The following is an 18,434-nucleotide window of genomic DNA, read 5'->3' as shown; positions in this document are numbered from 1 at the left end:
CCAGCTCGTAACACGAGACTATAATAAAGAATAGTTTTTCCATCTATAGTAGTATAATGTTACGGCCAGCTAGTCGTAGGGGTAGTTTGCAGAAGTTGAGGCTGCGGAACTGGTAACAGTAATCGTAGTCGTGGAATAGTTTCAAGGAAACTATGTCTGTCAATCGTAAGGGTGGGTAAGGCTTCGGTGATCAGTCGTAGTCTTGTCAAGGTAGTAGCTGAAAGCGGATGTTAATCCTGATACGAAGTTAATTGCTGAAGAAGCTATGGGAAGTCTGTCCTAGAGTCCGGCTCAAGTCCATCCTATATACAAGTCCTGATTCTGAACATGTCCTTTGTGCTGGACAGTGTCCTTGTTTGGATATGTTGGATAGCTCATATCCTGGTTATCCAAGGATCGCTGATGATGATGATGATGATGTATTTAACGTCTGGTAACAAAAGGACGTGCCGGGAGCTATGCCGACATGGTCTATACTAATCTAAACTATATTACAGGCTACCGTCTTCACCTAACGTTCCTGTTCAATGACTCGGGCAAATTTCGGAAAAGAAATTGGTCTCCTCTATCCATTCGTATAGAAGAGAGGCTCCCTTAGCAGAACCTAACAAGAAATCAATGCTTGCTTTGGCCATACGTTGGCGGAGGTAGCGCGGTGTAGCCTTGCGTCCACGCTTGCAGAAGTAGAAATGGACTGGTGTCTTGGGTTTCCCACAGCTGCAGTTGAGCAACGCATCTTGATGAGCGAATCTCTCGTGGTATGCTGCAAAGTCTCCATGATGGGATCTTGCTGCGTATAGCCTTCCTAGTAAGTGCCGAGGGAGGCGGAGTTCGGGCGGCTTGGGGTGAAGAATTATCTCGAGGTCGGCATATTGCCGAGGGCATTGGGACAGCCATTTTCTGGCAAAGGCTTGGAAGGCAGCTACTTTAGCTTGCCTTTCTAGGTGCGCTAATGAGGGCTGTGGTTGTGATTTTGGGAAGACGAGAAGCACAGCTTTGAAGGGAGTAATGAACAACAGTATCAGTATGCTTTGCCTCCTCAATGGCAGCCAGAATTGCCAGTAGAAGGGCATGGCTTGTATGAAATTCATGCCACCAGCATGACTGTCAGATACGAGATGTCCTCCCATCCAGGTATGGGCCACGCAGGAGATGGAGATAACAGACCAAAAGCGTTCACAGATAATGCACGATGAGTGTTAGAGCTTCTCGGAAGAGGCACTAATCGCATTTGGTTGGTAATAGTACAAAGGGTATCCGCAACTCCTCTCTCCACAGACCTTCTGGAGCAGTGCCTTCTCTACTTGGCCTGCTCGGTGACCGTGGCAACACGTAATGTTACAGGGACAGAAGTCCAGTAGTCATGTTCCGCGTGAAACCTTCTTCCCATGGTCTCCCGCTTGCCGTCAGGAAAGATCCTCTGTATGCTGAGTAGAATGTCTCTGCGTGGCTCTTCTGGCATCTCGATCCAAAGCTTGTGTATTCTGGGCGGCCCCGGCAGAATTGGAATCACAAAATACGGGGACGCCCTTTTCTCGTCGACGTCTCCTTCGTAGAGACCCCGTTCCTCGAGAACCATCACTTCTTTTGCTATGCGCGCTGATAATATCGCATCCCAGATTCCTTCTTGCTGTTGAGAAGCTAGAAGAAGCTCCAAAGCCTGTCGTCGTATCCTGGGCACGCGACACTTGACGGCTGTGAAGAACAATGGTGGAACCAAACCGGTGTCTGAGGCGTGCTCAGTTTGATGCATGCAATCTTCTGGGGATGATTCAGCAGCAGGCGTCGGCATGGGTGCTGATGATGTCGACTCAAGGATTTGCCTTGCCGAAGCTACAACTGACGCAAAGTGACTCGTGTAAAGGTCAAAGATGAGCTCGTTCCCAGGGTTGAGGGAAGTGTTGGTGATGATGTATGCCATGGTATGGTAAATCGGAAGCGGCCCGTAGGCGACCCTCTCTCGGTCTGTTACGAAGTTCCATTTTCTGGCTTTGAGGACTTCAAAAGCTTGAATCCAGGATTCTAGCTCATTCCGAAGCGTTTGCTGAGTAGCAAGCAGCTCAAAAATATCGGCTGCATCCTCAGCTGGTCCAGCTGCGGCACCGTCCTTCTGCAATTGGTACGCTCTGAACAAGAGGCCGTCGAGGCTTTGGCTAGCGTCTCGAACTGATTGAAAGAGCTGTGGCAATGGCGGCCATATTGAGGAGGTGTGCTTCGTGCCGGCCCCTTGGTAGAACTCGTTTGTAAGGAGAGTCGCCTGGATATCGAGTCGAGGTATGATGTCGGTAAACCAGTCGTCTGCTGGGTCGGATGATGATGTCGGAGCAGTAGATTTCAGTAAGCTGCCTAGCAGCTGGCGGCTGTGTCTGAAGTGAAGGAAGCCCGTCTTGTATCGCTTCTGCATGAACTCCATACATATGTAAACCGTGCAGACAACCAAGACGACGCGTATTGATTCAGTGCTTGGTGTGCGCAGATGCCTCTGAAGATGGTAAATGGACTTATTATAGTATTGCAAGCTGAGATGTTCCTGTTGATCCGCTGTGTCGGGACTTGATGGCTCGCGTTTGACGATGCACGCGTCAGTATTTGTTGTCTCATGAGCGGCACCCAGCGCGAGAACGGCATAAAGAATAGCTGGCTCGGTTGAGCTAGCCTGAAGCACCAAGGTCTTCCAGAATGGCGAGTTGAAGACGCCAGGCAGTTGGTTCGTGGTCCGGCTCACGAACCATTCGAAATGAAGTTTGTCTATGAAGCTCAGTTCCGCTAAGCCAGCATGCGTGTCACAACGCGATGGAGATATTGATGAGGTTTTGAGGAGTGACAGTGAGGGTCTGCGGGCCGCTGAGCCGCCCCCCTCACCGTCGTAGCCATCGCAGACCTTGCCTGTGATGCTGCACCGTCGACAAGCTGGTCTCGTCTCGTCACACTTGACTCTGTGAATCCTAAAGATCAGGTCAGCATGAGGCCCTTTTATATCGTCCTATGTGGCATCGCGACGGAATGTTCGGACTCACCTGCAAGGTGTGCAGCCCTTCTTAGCTTGGACGGATGGCCGTGACTTGGATCCGGAGGTACCGGGTGGAGAACGGCCACAGCTCATGGCAACGAACTCTAACGAGACCTTACAGTCCGCCGGACACGCCGGGCTCTAACAATGGGGATTTCGGAGACGCGGCAAGGGCGCGCGGCGCGGGATATCGAATGCGAGCTGTTGCTATATTTTTGCCGGCAGAATGGGGGAGTGTGGAGCTGAGCGACACCTTGGCCGGTCCCTTTCAACTCGACTCGACCTAGAGGTGTTGTGAATCGAGGAGAAGAGGGGCTGACGTCAAAGGAGGTATGCGATGGCTTAAACTAACTTTCTAAGAAACCAGTAGTCGGTTACCATTTACCTATGCTGATTGGCGGTCGCCGGAGGAGTTTCATCGTCCCCCGTTCTGGTTGACGGCCAGGGTCAAAGTGTAATCTCGCCAGAGGGCTGAGCTTTCGGTGAGCTGACCGAGTCATGGCCTGATTGTGGTTGAAGCTCGACGCCTCACCGCCTGCAAGCTGCATGGGCCTCGTATATCGCAGGCCGCGTACTGATGAAGGATATGGTCGCTTGACAGTCCAAGTATCTTCCTTGGTGACTGCGAATAGAATCACTGGCAACGGCTGATGATCCGACCCTCCTCGGGCTGTTAGAAGAGTCACGTTTATTTCGCTAGCAGGCTATGGTACCGTGCTTTGCTACTAGTACACGATAATATGCGAGAGCCCGTGCAAATAACTCTTCTTGCTCTCTGGCTTGCATACTCACGCTCAAAACCTTCCGAGATTCAATCAAACTAGCCCGCGTAAGTTCCAACGCGCGGCCCAAAGTACTCACCCTTGGGCAGCTTGAGAAGCGTGCAGGCGGTAGATTCGCATCCACTCTCCGAGTCATTGCCCCACCAGTTGATCTCGAATCCGTGGTAGCTAACGGCAAAGAAGATAATGACACCAGCAATGGCGATAGCAGTCGAGAAAGCCGCCGACAAGACGTAATTATACTTTGACCAGAACGCAAGCTAGCGCTGAGGGAGATACACCATGCTCAGCCAGCCAGGCAGAACGGCCGGCCACATGTAAGCAATGTTGTACTAGACTTGATGTTAGCCACCGAAACGACCAGGGACCAGCCAGGAGAAAAGCTTACGGGGGACCAGCTAATACCACCGCTGAGAATCATCACAAGGTGAATCTTGGCGAACCAGTGGGTGCGAGGGAGTTTGCGCTGGAAATAGTAGAACATGAACGGAAGCGCAAATCCGACCGGAAAAGCTGAGAGCAGGGCCGTGTAGATTCCGCCAGAGCCAAAGACCTTGCTGGCACCCAGACTACCGAAAAGTACTGCAGCGGTGAAGTAGGTATTTACACCTGGGCAAGTAAAGCGGTCCTTTTGGCTCCTATAGGTGCGTATGCACATTAGCCGTCCGATTGAGGCAGAAACAAGTATAGGGGGTAAACTCACGTTGAGCAGAGATCAGGATTGTTGCTGATTTGGAAGTTCATAACGCCAGTGCAGACAAAAGCTGAGACAAAGACAGCAACAACCTGAGCGGCGAATGTGTGTCTCTGCGGGATCTTGAGATAATGAGCCAGCTTCAAGTCGTTGACGAAGTCAAGAGCATGAGCCGTGGTGACATAACTGCGAGTCTCGTAAGTTGATAGGCACTTACGAAGGTTAGTGGAACCAATAGTAGATCAGTCACTTACCCGAAGCACTTGAAAAAGTTCATGGCCAAAGCATTGCCTGGCTCCCAAGCACCACCAATGAATTCGGCAAGGACGCTGAAGATCGTCAGCTTGAAACATACCGCGAAAGTGCAAACATGAGTTTGCTTACTTGAACTCAACTTCCATGCCAGTGGTGGCAAAGATGATGCCCGTTGGAATAACGAAAACCAGGGCAAGTGCGATATCAAAGAAAACGACGCCGACGTTCGTCTGGAAAAAGGGTTAGTCGCCTATCGTCAACCAAGGTAGCTACGACCAGCCACGGCGAAAGGGATTGATTCAACTAACCTCGGTTGACCATGCAGCAACAGCCGAAAGCAATGGCAGCCAAGTTAAGAATCAGATACCACCATTCGGGAACTAGGAGTGGTGTCAGTATTATTGTGGCTTTGACATGAGCTTTAGACATACCTTCGGGGTAGTTGGACATGAGTCTCGTATGGACATCCTTGAAATCGGTCGACGCCTCTTTCTTGAAACTGCGCCACAAACTTCGGAATCCAAGCGCAATATCATGGCGATGATAGAGGATAGCGTAAGAAACTGTAGCGGCATAAACGGCGAAGAAGTAGTAGTACATGGTGATACTACTAGCTGCGAGATATACGGGGGAGTATGCCTGGTCAGCGCTACCGCAAGTGCAATCATTTGTCAACGCATACAAGTCAACCCAAGCAAGGGGAGGCCATCGCCATACCTAATTCAGCAAATTAACACCCCTCGATTGACTTAAATACTTTGATTGATTCAGATATTTATAGATTTGGCTAATGAGAGGCTGCAGATCTGCTGCCGCCCTATTTATTTTCTTATCGAGTGGTATGCCTAGCTATTGAAATATGCCTCTATCGCTAGTTAACCTTATTATAATTATATATCTTGATATAACTAGCTGAAAGCGGATGTTAATCCTGATACGAAGTTAATTGCTGAAGAAGCTATGGGAAGTCTGTCCTAGAGTCCGGCTCAAGTCCATCCTATATACAAGTCCTGATTCTGAACATGTCCTTTGTGCTGGACAGTGTCCTTGTTTGGATATGTTGGATAGCTCATATCCTGGTTATCCAAGGATCGCTTGGATAGCTCATATCCAACATATCCTTATCCTTATCTCTTATCTCTTATCATCACGTGACTTGTCCATAGTTCTTCCGTTCCGTGAGAGGGTGCCTAGTGTTCCTTGTCCTCTGCATACATGGTGCGCTGTAGCCGCCGCGAGCCTGCGGGGCAGACCTTGTTCTTGGTCATGCATGTTGGGTCGTAACACTAACCTATGTAATTAATACTATAATATTTCACTACTAACTATTACGGATAGTATATATAGACGGAAGGGATAGATAGACTATTTAGGGGCGGTATAGGAATGGATTGTTAAAAGGATAGGTTATACGGAGGACGTTAAAGGGATTACTAGACCACGGCCGGAAGTAAAATAACCCCTTCCAATAACTACCGGATTTTAATTTGAATTATTAAACTCCTCGGATTTAATTAATTTAGCCTAGGGATAGTTAATCCTATTATTATATAATAGATATTACTTACGGTGGCTAGCCTTGGTAGCCTGAGGGGCGGTATGGGACTATGGATACCTGAGGCAGTGGCTGGTACCCCAGGCACCAGCTACCTGATCCACCTCCTGGTTGATCCAGCCCACCGTAGCCACCTTCACCACAACATCACCAACCAACCGTCAATACCAGTCGTATTGCCTCATTGCTTGCCTCGTTGGTCCAGATGAGCAGTGTGTACTGCCCACAACACCTTTATCGGCAATGGAAGTCGTTGGTATAATTGCCCCTGGTCTTCGCCTGATGCTTGTGTCTAGAGTTCGCCAGTTTCTTCTGCATGGGCAAGCATGAATTTGCTGTTCAGTTTCCACAACATTCCACGTGAAGAGACACCACCTCGCTAGAATCCCTCATCGCGGGCTGTGATAATGTAGACGTGCTTCCTTTATACTGATTTGTGCACAGGAGAAATCGGTGTCCTTCTATTATCTGAAGATATCGATTGAGATCGCGGACTTGCCGTGTTAATGAATAGCTGGCGGATGTTTTGCATATGCCTGAAAACCTTAATAAAGTGTGAAATCCACCAGAACCGTGCACGCAACCGGTCCCGCGTATTAAACTAGAGACTGCACAGACTCATATCACTGAGTCAAGAAACTTTCCTAGGGAATTATGTGTTTAAGAAATTGTCGCAAAAACGACGCCGTTAATTGCGGGCAGCAATTAACGCCATATATACCCTACGACAGAAATAAAAAGGGGGAAGTTTGTATCGTGATAAAAAGCCAGTGATGTGCCAGAAATCCATTGAGTTCTGACTTGACCTAACTTTGGCAACGGCCCAACACAACTGCACCAGCGACAGAATTGGGATTATACCAAATCTCTCAATTAAACATCAACACTCGACCTCTTTCGTCGCCATGAAATTCATTACTGCAATCTCCTTTCTCTTCGCTGCGGTCGTATCCGCCCAGTCCTGCGTCGGTGACGAGCTGCAGGTTTGTGTAGGTAACAAGATCAAGTTCTGCAACCTCGCGAGGAACAACGTTTTCGATGTAAGCATTCTCGCACAAATTGTCATCAACTTCGTGCTCATTTTTTCATAGTTTATGGACTGCGGCAGTCAAAAGTGCCACAATGTTGCTGGAGGAGCAAACTGTCAATAATTTGGTTCATGGCACTTTGTGTGGAGAGGGAAATTTTGGATGGAATGTTGGCCTCACGCGTAGACTTTTTGAGAATAAAGCCAATCAAATGAGCTCAGCTCTGATCTAGTCATGTCATGAAACACTGGAACTTTCGCGAATTATGTGAATGCCCAACTGTGGGCAGTACACACTGCACATCTGGACCAACGAGGCAAGCAATGAGGCAATACGACTGGTATTGACGGTTGGTTGGTGATGTTGTGGTGAAGGTGGCTGCGGTGGGCTGGATCAACCAGGAGGTGGATCAGGCAGCTGGTGCCTGGGGCACCAGCCACTGCCTCAGGTATCCACAGTCCCACACCAACTGTCATCGGTGATCCGGGCAGAGCCTCTATGTAAGCCGCTACTGGATGCACAGAAAGGCGCTCACAAATCATGAGTAACTATTGAATCGTTTCACAACTAGGGTTCCTGTAAAGTCATATGCAAACAGAAAGGCGGCAATGGTTAAGCCGGTGTTCTCACTTCGGGTAATCTTGCGATTGACCTGCAGAGTGTAATTTGACAAGTCTAGAGAATGAACCAAGTTATTCCCTGACTACGGACAGCTAGGATCTTCCAGGCCTGGCTCAAGACTGTGCCAGGTCAGCATACAGTCGTATACTCAGACGGCTCCAAAGCTCCTGACGGGGCTACAGGGTTCGGCTTTGTTATCTACCGCAACAATAAACGTATAGCCCAGGGCTGCGGCCGTCTCGGCTTAGCAGAAGTGTTTGATGGTGAGGCGGAGGGGGCGAGGGCTGGGCTCCGACGGGCCCTTCAGACCTCCCAAGGCCAGCCTATACGCATCTGCATCGACAATACCAGCGTTATTCAGGGGATTCGCGGTAAGGTCCCAGACTCCTCATAAGCGGCCTTCCTTGAGATCCAGGAGGTAGCTAGGATACACGATATACAAACCCATTGGTCTCCTGGGCACCAAGGTATTAAAGGAAACGAAGAAGCAGACAGCCTAGCTAAGGAGGGAACAACTCTACCAGTCCTTAAAGGCCAACTAGCTACTCTATCAGGTATCAAGTGGCTTGCTAAAGAGCGGCCAAGACGCCAATATAGACGATGGTGGAAACAAGAGGCAACTCCCCGCTATACCCAACTAGGGCTCAAGGCTACCCTTGCTTGCCCTCCTGAACTTGGCCTCCCTAGGGCTGCCCTTCATCACCTCCTCGCGGCACGGTCAGGCCACGGGGACTTTAAACAATATCACCAACGCTTTAACCACACAGAAGCACTACTCACCTGCTCCTGTGGATGGGTTAAGGAGGCAGACCATCTAGTCTACTGCCGAAAGACCCTACTGAGGAGGCAACAGTGGCCCACCCTCTACCCCTACAGCCGCCAGGAGCCCGTAGGACCTATAGGGTCCCTCGATCGCTACTTCAAGGGGCTAATCACTGACTCTGAAGGCTTCCAGGCCTTCCTCTGCGTGACAGACTTCTTCCAGAAGATCTGCCCGCGGTACTAGGAGATAGGTCATAACCTATCCTCCAAACGACAAACTACCTCTATTAAGAAACCAGATGGTTATAACGGAACTAGGGCACCAGTGGGAACTAGGGATGGATAGAACACATAGTAGCTCACGAGCAAGATTTGGAGGACGTCAGGATACGGCGTGTACTATATAGTATATAGCTAGAGCCTGCGACCCTTCACGCCACATACCCTCCGGGAGGTCTGCCGCAAGGGCGGCTGCGCCCTTGCCGCCATGGCGTTAAATAGAACAACAACAAATCCCTGACTACGGAACATCGCCCTCAAATAGGATATTATATCTTGGCATTTGTCTGAATCCAGGTTCGACTGCCTCGTATAAAATCTTTCGCTTCCTCTCACCACTTGCCACAATTAATTTCCCCCCAAGCTCATCTTGGAACTAATCTTGGTACCGTTATTCGGCAGTTTGGCCCTCAGCAACGAAATGGGTCTGTCCCAGGATAGACTGCAGGGCCGAATACTAGCTGGTTGTTGGTGAAGTAGATGTACCCATCCGTGGCCACAGAGAACTTTACTCTCTGTCAGTTCAAGACATCAATGACGAGGTTTAGAAACAGGTGGAACCTACTGTGTCAGCCCAGTTGATTCTTGGATCTCGCAGGAATACCTGATCGGTCCCGTTCTCAGGGTTGAAGAAGTTGACTGCGTTGTGCTCGAAATTTCCATGGTAGATGAACCCGTTCGTGTCCGTCTCGAAGCCATCAGAAAGTCCCTTTTGACTCTCCGTCACAACAGCCGCCTGAGCCCGAATCTGAGACATTGGACCATTGTCTCGTAGACGTTCCGTGGGAACGCTGTACAGGTATCTGTTGCCGACGCCGCCAAAATACAACGTCTTGCCATCCTTTCCGAGAGCGACACCATCAGCACCAAAGGTCAGATGACCGGCTCGGTTGCCGGCCTGATTCGCGTAGAGCTCCCGGACCCAGACAAATGCGAGGAACTGCCGGTCGCCCTGCACGTAGGGACTTCCGTCGAGGTGTCTCCGCGATTCACCAGATCCGAGATCGACCACGATCAAACCTGTCCTGCCCTCGCTCGAAGAATCAGTGATGTACGCAACACCCTCACCACTGCTGGTCAAATTAGGATCCAGGTCAAATCGAACGTCGTTCAGGTATATGTCGGGGTATGCGACGGTGTTGGGAAAGACAATGGTCTTGATGACTGAATTTGTTGTCAGATTGACGCCGATCAGCTTTGCGCCGCCAACGCTCGCAGGAACGAGGACCCCTTGTGGTGTCAAGACTCTTCCAGTGTCCAAAATCCAAAGACGGTCCGCACTGTCAATGACCACGCTCTGTACACCGATTAGGTAGTCCTTGTAATTCGCGACCGTCGGTGGAGTGGTAGTGAAGTTGATTGCGCCGCCAGGTGGACTATTGAACTCGACGCTTGGGTATGGCTTCTCGATATTGTTCTCAAAGAGCTCGGCTACCGTGTACTTGCCATTGGTCCCTTGTGTTATTTGGGTCTAGGCCGCCGGGATAGTTTGAGAACTTTCGTCCAGTTGACGATACGACAACGCTTGTTCAAGCAGATGAGCTCATGCGCGCTCCATTGTTTACACGAAAGATTACCTGTAGGCCACTGGTCATGATACAAATGCATTACTTCAAGGGACGGACCACTCCGTCCAGAGTCAAAAATGAGGTTCTGTGCCTTGGCTGGATAAAAGCCAGCTAGAGCTGCAATCGATGCCCACTTGATAGAAACCATGACTGGTGAAGGTTTGAATGGGGGTTATTGATATTCTCAAGTGAAAGCTCCGACAATGCAATGCCTCCCACAGCAGAAGATCAAAGTGACCATTGCTTATATGCCCTGCCTCATCTCGGAGCATTCGTGCTGTTCTCGACCCATGACGCATGCATCCACATCTGTTCACATCACCTTGCCGATTGAACAGCGCCCAAATTCGGCGTGAGTGGTCAATTCCCTCATTCCTCAACTCGCAATTCTTCAAGAAATGTTTCGCAAGCGGACACTCGCTCAATTGCCTCTATTTGGTCGCTAAGTACTACTGCCGCGGCACTAATTGTTGGCGCTACCACTCCATGAGCTCATACTGCGGGGAAGCCATGAACTCAGTGCCTTGACTTGGCGGGCGAAGAGGGTGTCCTCGCAGGTGCTGTTAAAGAATGGCAGTTAGAGATTGTGTTTGCTGTTCGCTTCATGAATTATGACGAGAAAGGGTCGTCCGCAAAACTAAGGGGAAAAGTAAGAAGGGAATCCCAAGCCACTGTTGAATCGATGTTTTTACAATGTGTTGCCGAGGCCATCATCGCACACCAGACGTCCTTGAACGGGACTGCACTGAGCACCATCAAGTACAACTCTGCCTGCGCTGTTATCCTTTGCCGGAACGCTTTTTGCCGGTGCAGCAATGGCAGATGTCACTATGGTGCTGAGAGCGACGATGATGAGAGAGAACTTCATCTTGTTCGGAAAGCCTCAAAGTTCGCTTAGTTGAATGATAAGTCTGGCCAGCCAGGAATGATTAAAAGTCTCTGTTGATGAAATGAAAAGCCCGCTTGCAGGTAGTGACAAGATAAAGTCTTGACCATGAACGATTCATCGCGCATTTAATATGACTTTGGGCAATTCAAGCTTAAAAGGGGTGGTCAACTATTTTGGTCGAGATGAGACGATGTCAGGGTACAGTTGAGACGAACACCCAGTCATATCACACTCGGCTGTCGATACGAGCACCTCGCAAGTATCAAACCTCCCCCTTGTGTTCCACAGTCAACCAACAACATTGTTCCACATTACCCCACACGCTTCAGGAGTAATGTTTCGGCCTGGAGATTTCCTACTTGAGGAAGTGAAGCACCAAATTCTTGTATCCCTCTATGCTCTCGATCAACTCCGGGACGCGGATGAACTCGTCGGGCCCGTGGGCTACCAGGATTGACCCTGGCCCGTACAGCACCCTATTGTCACAGTACTCCGCCTTGAGTCGAGGCACGTCGGTCCCGAAAGCCACGGGAGCCGCTTCAAAGCCGTCAATCTCCCATTGCAGTAGCGCTTCAGGGTACTCAAAAACAAACTTCAGCTCCGCGTCGGGGTGTCGTGAAACGATCTCTGCAACCTTGGTCTTGATGCCGGGCAGGTTGGAAACCATGCGGACCTCGCACAGTGCCTTAGCAGACGGGGCGACAATATTGTGTTTTTCGCCTCCTTCGATAGTTCCAATGTTGAAGGTAGAGGGGCCGAGGAGTTCGGACTCCGGCCAGGTTGCTGCAGAGAGGTCATTCAACACCGCGAGCAGGGCAGAAGTTGCACTTTTCCCAAGATGAGGGTATCCTGAATGACTGGATCTTGGCATTAGCACGGTTTTTGAAGCCTTCCAATCTCTTTATAGGCAGTTGAGAGAGTGGACTTACCAAGCGATGCCGTTGGCGATGACTTCAAACGCTACCTGCCCCTTATGGCCCTTTGCAAGTTTGCTCTCCGTCGGTTCGGCAAAAATGCCAGACTCCCACTTTAAGCCCATGTCATTTGCAGCGATCATTCCGTGACCGCCGTTCTCTTCACCGACCACAAACAATAAGGCAATATCTCCCTCCTTCTGCACCTTGCCTTCCTTTCTTAGTTCCTCTGCAGCTAGGATCTGGGCTGCCAACGGGCCAAGGTCATCAGACGAGCCTCTTCCCCGGATGATATCCCCGTCGATAGTCAGAGGGATGTGCGGCGGTACTGTGTCCATATGAGCTGTGAGGAGCACACGTGTCTTGCGTGAAGAGCCAAGGTATGCGTAGACATTGTGGCGAGATGAGTTTGGCGAAATGGGTATGCGCTCGACGGTATAGCCTAGGGAATGAAGATGTTGTTCTAGGAAGACACCGATGATTTCTTCAAGTTCGCTGGTGCTGACGATTGACATGAGCGACTTCAACAAGTCAACTACAGGGTGTTCCATGATTGCAGACGCCATAGCTTCCAATCGGCTCCAAGTCTGGATATGTGGAATAGTATTACTGAGCATAAACTGAAAAGCTGCGATGATTGTGTCTGGGGTGGCCCCCCTCTTCGTCAAAACAAGCAAAGAGTGCCCAGTTAAGGGTGACTTAGCCAACCGTGCATTAACGCTCCAAATGGTGAGTCACGACCAACCAACGAGCGAATGTGGATCTGTTGGCGGGAACCTTTGTCGGGCAGTGGACATTCGGGCCAACATCCGACTGCTCGGGATAAACTCCGTGTTAGTTTCGGGGTGCATGATGTGAATTCTGTCCTTTTTGATTTAGTGAGTCGGAGTAAGAATTGCGACATATATCATCTTTCCAGATGTCGGGTGTTTTATCGATGATAATAGAGTGAGTACACATAGGTACAACAAACAAGTGCCCGCTCAACGACCTTGGCTAGCCCAGCACGACCGCAACCGGCGGACTTGGAGCCTCCCCAGTCAGTTCACTTCAGGAATTATACCAAAACTAAGAAAAGAAATCTTAAAAAGAAGCTCATTTTCCAGAGAATTCTAATCGTGTTCACTCAGAAAAGAGTCGATGACTATTTGACCTAAGCCGTGAGGGGCCTCGTTGGTGATCAGTCAAGTGCTGAGTCTGGCAAAATCCGTGCCTGCTGCAACACCCAGACAGGGAAGAGGCGGAACGCGATAAACGTCAGGCTAGTTTGAGTTCATTCTAGGCTTGGGTAACTTTTTGGATGTTATTTGAACCAATCTTTTTCAATGTTCTAGGCGTAACGCGAGCCGTCATGGCACACCTGTCAAGTTGGGGTGTTGACGCAGGGTGGAAGCTCTCAGAGGCCAACTGCAGTTAGGGGTAGAATGATGAATTACTGAAATTTGCTCCTCCCCCGACGTGTACTCCCTGCGCTGTATATATATCTGAGCTGCTCCTTTGTTGCTTGGACTCCTTACTACCTCTAAGTAGCCCCTATCCGGGAGGGCTCTGACAACACCCTATTTCAGAGGATAAAATCCTAGTTGCACCATTATTATTTCGTGGAGCACTGCTGTCCTATCACCTTCGTGCAGCCTGAAGCTCCGACTTCCCGAGTAGCTTAGGCAATGGAGTAGAATTGTTTTCCTGATTAATATTTCCCAAGCCAGTGGAATCCTTCTTAATCTCCCCCTGGTGTAGATTCCCAATCAAGGCCAAGGAAATCTCGCCGAGCTCTGCTGATGTCAGATCAAATGTCTCCGACAGGTTAGCGCGGCATTGAGTATCTCTGAGAGTCTTGCAAAAAGGACCAACGTGTCAATCTGATAAGAAGCTGTGCCATTCTTTTCTGTGATGTCGGAAATTGTGCCTGGGAAATATTTCAGTCGGAACGACATCTCCAGGGTTTCTTTTCGGCATCACAAAAGACCTTGCTCTACCACAGATGGCGGACAACTCCTCGAAGCCCGTGGGACGCCACGTCGGCGTTGTCGGCACAGGTGCTTTAGGACTTCTGGCAATAAAGAACCTCAAAGAGCAAGGGCTAGAAGTGACCGCTTTCGAGCAGCATGACCATCTTGGTGGGCTGTGGCACTTCTCACCCAGGCCAGATCAAGTCACAGCACTTCCAATGACGTCTTTCAACACCTCGAAGCAGATGGTGAGCAGGTGTTAGAATCCACCTATTGTGAGATCATGAGATGTGCTAATAATGCCAACACTAGGCGCACATCACAGACTTTCCTTTCGCAGATGGTACAATACCTCACCTACGCGGTAAGGCATACATATGGCTAACGTCGCCGTTGGGTTTTAGACGATGCAACACACCCGACTGCGAAAAGTATTGAACGATACCTCGAAGCTTACGCAAAGGAATTCGATCTTCTCCCTCATATCAAGTTTTCCACCAAAGTCGAAAGAGTAGAACGAGACAACGTCAACGGAAAATGGGTTATACACACCGAGACCACAGTCCCAGAGACTGAAATTGTCATGCAAAGGCACGTCTTCGACCGAGTTGTTTTGGCCACTGGAATAGTCAACACTCCAATGATGCCACACATTCAAGGCATTGAAAGATTCGAGGGAGAGGCCAAACACTCGATTGAATTCAAGGACCCGTACAGATACTCAGGCAAAAATGTTTTGCTTATTGGACTCGGGGCTACCAGCGCTGACACACAGTCCTTCCTGAAGAAGGCAAATGCTCGCTCAATCACAATCAGTCATCGTCAGCAATTCTATCTGGTAAGCTTCCTGTAAATGGGACCGAGAATTGCAAAGGAAAAGAATTAACACGACCCCAGGTTCCCAAAATGATCAAAGGAAACGCCTTTGACCACGGCATGACGCGCCGTACGCTCACAATCTTCCGAAGTCTGGGTGACTGGTGGCCCAAAGCTTGCGCCATGGTCTTCACAAACGCTTTGGACAGTGCCAGAAGGAAAGCATACCCCTGGCTCAGCAAACACCCGTCGTTCGTAGCTCCACGGGTTCTTGCAAGCGCGGAGCATCGGATTCCGGTTCTATCCAACGACCTCGCTGAGAATCTAAGAGATGGGATCACCCGTACTGTTCCTGGGGTAAAGGAAGTTACCGGACCCAAGTCTGTGACCTTCACAGATGGTAAAGTTTTAGACGACATCGATGCCATCATTATCTGCACGGGGTACGAATACGACTTCTCGGTGACCAAGGGCTCCGGTAACCCTACCGACCCTGCAAAAGCTCCAGATCATTTCGAGCGCATCAACGCAACTCGATATAAGGATCCTCATGTGCATTTCGCTCGCCTGTATCGAGGGTTTCTGTCAGAGGAGTATCCTGAATCACTTGCGTTCATCGGTCACTTCTTCATCCTGAAGGCGCCATTTGTATTCAATGATCTCGTCACGATGGCACTGGCTAGTCTCTGGAGCGGAAAGGTCCCCCTACCCTCAGCCGACGTGATGGCACAAGACATCAACAAACACTACGACACCGTTGTGAATACCCTTGAACGCGGGGCGCTACCCCACCTAGGATCCAGGATGTTCGGCAGCGACACCTACACATGGTTGAACAAGGTTGCAGGAACCGGAGTGACGGAGAGAGTTGGCTGTTTCAGTAAGGAGGCTTGGAAGCTCTGGTGGAATGACCCGAAATTCTACAACTTGCTCATGGATGGTGCCGATTCACCGGCGGTCTATCGGCTTTTCGAAACGGAGCGGGGCCGGAAGGCTTGGCCGGGGGCCCGTGATCAAATCCTGAAGATGAATAGGGAGGTGAAAGAAATGGGCGAGGAGTGGATAAAGAAGAACAAGGCAAAGTCTAAGTAGAACTGCGCCCTTTTCTAGATCAATAGTTTGATGCTGTAGGCTCTCGTGGCATCGTAACAGGTAGTCAGTAAGACTCAATCTCTATGGCTTCTAGGCCCGGCGTACATGTGTTGATAGCTGGCTTTCATGTAGAGTGATGACAAGTCATGCAAGTCTCCAATTCCAAAGTAGGGGGAGGCCATTACCCCTAGCATTTCTACATTTTCACATGAGGGGGGAAGAGTGGTAGTCATCAGACGATCGGCTATTCGTAAGCCATTTCAACAAGCGTTACTCCACTTTCTCCGCGGCACGACATCGAAGAGAGCAATGTCGCCATCACCACAGCGAAATCGGGACAGCCAGCACTTTCAATGCGTACTGTATGAGCATAAGAGGCTCAACTTCACCCGAGCCAACGAGCTAACTCAGCGTTGGCTAGTCGCAGATTAGCAGCATCTTCGGATCAATAGGACAGAGTTCTGGAGCTTCCTCAACCGTCACAGGAGACACCTGCCACACCACGTGTACCACCATGGCCACCGTCACTTTGACCCGTCCGGTCCAGCCGGACATACAGTATGCTCCGGACTACCAGAAATTTCAGGCCCGGACTGCGCGCCGAGTTCAGGAGCCTGATCTTCCCAGAAGCTTGCCTGAGGGACTTCCGCAGAAGTTCACGAGCGATATGGTCTGGGAGGGAGCGACTCTAGCCAACGAGTACGATTGGACTTACGCCCTAACACCTGAACAACTCGACGAACTTGATGCAGCGCTGGCTCACTTCAAAGGTAGAATAAGTACATCTAACCCACAAAGTAATTACCAGCCGCTAATCATCCACGAAGCGCTGAATCTGCCGCTCGGCGACATCAATCAGGAAACCTTTCCCCTAGCTAAGCTTCACCCTGAGCTTCGAAAGCTCTCATATGAGTTGCACAATGGGCACGGTTTCTTTGTCGTTCGCGGCCTCCGTGTGGATGAACATACAAGAGAAGACAACATCATCATTTACGCAGGCTTGTCCTCGCACATCGCACCTCAGCGAGGTCGCCAGGACAGGCAGTATGACGGGAAGCCAGCTGATGTCGTTCTCACTCACATCAAAGACTTGACCTTGACGAAGGACAAGGGCCACATTGGCAGCCCTGCTTATACTGCGGATAAGCAAGTGTTTCATACGGATGCAGGAGACATTGTTTCTTTGTTTGCTCTATCGACTGCTGCGGAGGGCGGCACGAGTAAGTTGGCAAGCATCGCAAGGGTTTACAATGAGATTGCTAGTACGCGTCCGGATCTCATCCATACTCTCACGCTAGACTGGCAGTTTGAGGTGTAAGTAGCTGCATGCTGACGAGGACGGATGGATGCAATGAGATGAGCATCGGCTAATGATCTGCTTCTTTGCTAGCTTTGGCAGGCCCGAGAAGTCCTTCACTTCCCGCCCGTTGGTACACTACCAGCCGGCTACTTCGACAACGCCTGAGCGTTTAGCCGTGCAATACGCTCGTCGATACTTTGTCGGTTACGGTGCACTTCCTAGAAGTGAAGAAATCCCCCCGATTTCTGAGGCTCAGGCCGAAGCACTGGACACTCTCCATTACCTTGGGGATAAGTTCGCGGTCAACCTGGATTTCCAGAAAGGCGACATTCAGTATGCCAATAACATGGGCATTTTTCATGCCCGTGATGGGTTTACCGATACTCAAGGCCAACAGTACGTTATTTCATAATCACAGTGAAACTTGAGGATGTGGCCGTGCTAACAATATGATTCTTGAATTCCGCAGACGTCATTTGTTGAGGCAGTGGTTGCGCGACCCAGAGTATGGCTGGGAGACGCCAGAGCCATTAAAGGAAAGATGGGCTCAACTGTACGAGGGTGTTACTCCAGAGGCTCAGGTATTCCCTCTAGAACCATTCATCCGTAGTGAAGGAAACAAGAGCAAAGGAAGGTCATAGATCGGTAATCGGTAGCTTGTACTAGCATGGCAAAGCCATTGATACAGAAGTGGTAACACTCTAATCAAATGAATGCTCTCAAATCTAGCTGGCCAACGGACTGCTGTTTCTCTACTCCGTACGGTGGCCCTCTTAATAAGGAATAAGGTTGAAACAATCATCGTTCTTCAAGCGCTCGCTTAGTGATGAGCGAAAGGCGTGCCAAGGGGCCAGGTTTAGACCTAGAGGAGTTCATTGGCGAGCGACAAGAGGTTCTCAAGGGAAATGGAATGAAAT

At 50.0% G+C, this 18,434-nt stretch overlaps 8 protein-coding genes across 8 annotated transcripts; 3 read left to right on the top strand and 5 right to left on the bottom strand.

Moving 5' to 3' along the window:
• Nucleotides 1–1,180: 1,180 nt before the first annotated feature.
• BDP81DRAFT_362453 (uncharacterized protein) lies at nucleotides 1,181–3,166 on the bottom strand. Its single transcript, XM_060586447.1, has 2 exons — nucleotides 3,018–3,166; nucleotides 1,181–2,945 (listed from the first exon to the last, which is right to left on the bottom strand). Exons 1-2 carry the CDS (start codon nucleotides 3,101–3,103, stop codon nucleotides 1,301–1,303), a joined length of 1,731 nt encoding a protein of 576 aa, XP_060437547.1. The 5' UTR covers nucleotides 3,104–3,166; the 3' UTR covers nucleotides 1,181–1,300.
• Nucleotides 3,167–3,691: 525 nt separating this feature from the next.
• Nucleotides 3,692–5,389, bottom strand: BDP81DRAFT_511978 (OPT oligopeptide transporter protein-domain-containing protein). The gene is made up of 7 exons (XM_060595782.1): nucleotides 5,173–5,389; nucleotides 5,060–5,121; nucleotides 4,871–4,971; nucleotides 4,741–4,815; nucleotides 4,496–4,672; nucleotides 4,181–4,430; nucleotides 3,692–4,124 (listed from the first exon to the last, which is right to left on the bottom strand). Exons 1-7 carry the CDS (start codon nucleotides 5,339–5,341, stop codon nucleotides 4,053–4,055), a joined length of 906 nt encoding a protein of 301 aa, XP_060437546.1. The 5' UTR covers nucleotides 5,342–5,389; the 3' UTR covers nucleotides 3,692–4,052.
• Nucleotides 5,390–7,016: 1,627 nt separating this feature from the next.
• Nucleotides 7,017–7,653, top strand: BDP81DRAFT_443439 (EC44 protein). The gene is made up of 2 exons (XM_060591732.1): nucleotides 7,017–7,336; nucleotides 7,388–7,653. Exons 1-2 carry the CDS (start codon nucleotides 7,202–7,204, stop codon nucleotides 7,445–7,447), a joined length of 195 nt encoding a protein of 64 aa, XP_060437545.1. The 5' UTR covers nucleotides 7,017–7,201; the 3' UTR covers nucleotides 7,448–7,653.
• A 1,743-nt stretch (nucleotides 7,654–9,396) lies between these two features.
• Nucleotides 9,397–10,702, bottom strand: BDP81DRAFT_511971 (major royal jelly protein-domain-containing protein; the record flags this gene model as incomplete). The annotated part of the gene is made up of 3 exons (XM_060595781.1): nucleotides 9,397–9,492; nucleotides 9,552–10,441; nucleotides 10,564–10,702. The coding sequence occupies 3 exons, from the start codon at nucleotides 10,700–10,702 to the stop codon at nucleotides 9,397–9,399; spliced, it is 1,125 nt and encodes a 374-aa protein (XP_060437544.1).
• Nucleotides 10,703–11,044: 342 nt separating this feature from the next.
• Nucleotides 11,045–11,422, bottom strand: BDP81DRAFT_387826 (uncharacterized protein; the record flags this gene model as incomplete). Its single annotated transcript, XM_060587043.1, has 2 exons — nucleotides 11,045–11,191; nucleotides 11,247–11,422. The coding sequence occupies 2 exons, from the start codon at nucleotides 11,420–11,422 to the stop codon at nucleotides 11,164–11,166; spliced, it is 204 nt and encodes a 67-aa protein (XP_060437543.1). The 3' UTR covers nucleotides 11,045–11,163.
• Nucleotides 11,423–11,798: 376 nt separating this feature from the next.
• On the bottom strand, nucleotides 11,799–12,908 carry BDP81DRAFT_336560 (uncharacterized protein; the record flags this gene model as incomplete). The annotated part of the gene is made up of 2 exons (XM_060585929.1): nucleotides 11,799–12,300; nucleotides 12,373–12,908. 2 exons carry the CDS (start codon nucleotides 12,906–12,908, stop codon nucleotides 11,799–11,801), a joined length of 1,038 nt encoding a protein of 345 aa, XP_060437542.1.
• A 1,316-nt stretch (nucleotides 12,909–14,224) lies between these two features.
• On the top strand, nucleotides 14,225–16,318 carry BDP81DRAFT_486043 (flavin monooxygenase-like protein). The gene is made up of 4 exons (XM_060595195.1): nucleotides 14,225–14,557; nucleotides 14,622–14,652; nucleotides 14,714–15,147; nucleotides 15,207–16,318. Exons 1-4 carry the CDS (start codon nucleotides 14,342–14,344, stop codon nucleotides 16,215–16,217), a joined length of 1,692 nt encoding a protein of 563 aa, XP_060437541.1. The 5' UTR covers nucleotides 14,225–14,341; the 3' UTR covers nucleotides 16,218–16,318.
• Nucleotides 16,319–16,544: 226 nt separating this feature from the next.
• Nucleotides 16,545–18,419, top strand: BDP81DRAFT_443434 (TfdA family taurine catabolism dioxygenase TauD). The gene is made up of 4 exons (XM_060591731.1): nucleotides 16,545–16,987; nucleotides 17,045–17,531; nucleotides 17,608–17,913; nucleotides 17,987–18,419. Exons 1-4 carry the CDS (start codon nucleotides 16,732–16,734, stop codon nucleotides 18,156–18,158), a joined length of 1,221 nt encoding a protein of 406 aa, XP_060437540.1. The 5' UTR covers nucleotides 16,545–16,731; the 3' UTR covers nucleotides 18,159–18,419.
• Nucleotides 18,420–18,434: the final 15 nt, after the last annotated feature.

Source organism: Colletotrichum phormii (assembly GCF_030913505.1).
Source record: "Colletotrichum phormii strain CBS 102054 chromosome Unknown BDP81scaffold_48, whole genome shotgun sequence".
Classification (NCBI taxonomy): Eukaryota; Fungi; Ascomycota; class Sordariomycetes; order Glomerellales; family Glomerellaceae; genus Colletotrichum; species Colletotrichum phormii.
The sequence above is the reverse complement of the archived record's forward strand: the minus strand, read 5'-3'. Positions and strand labels throughout refer to the sequence as shown.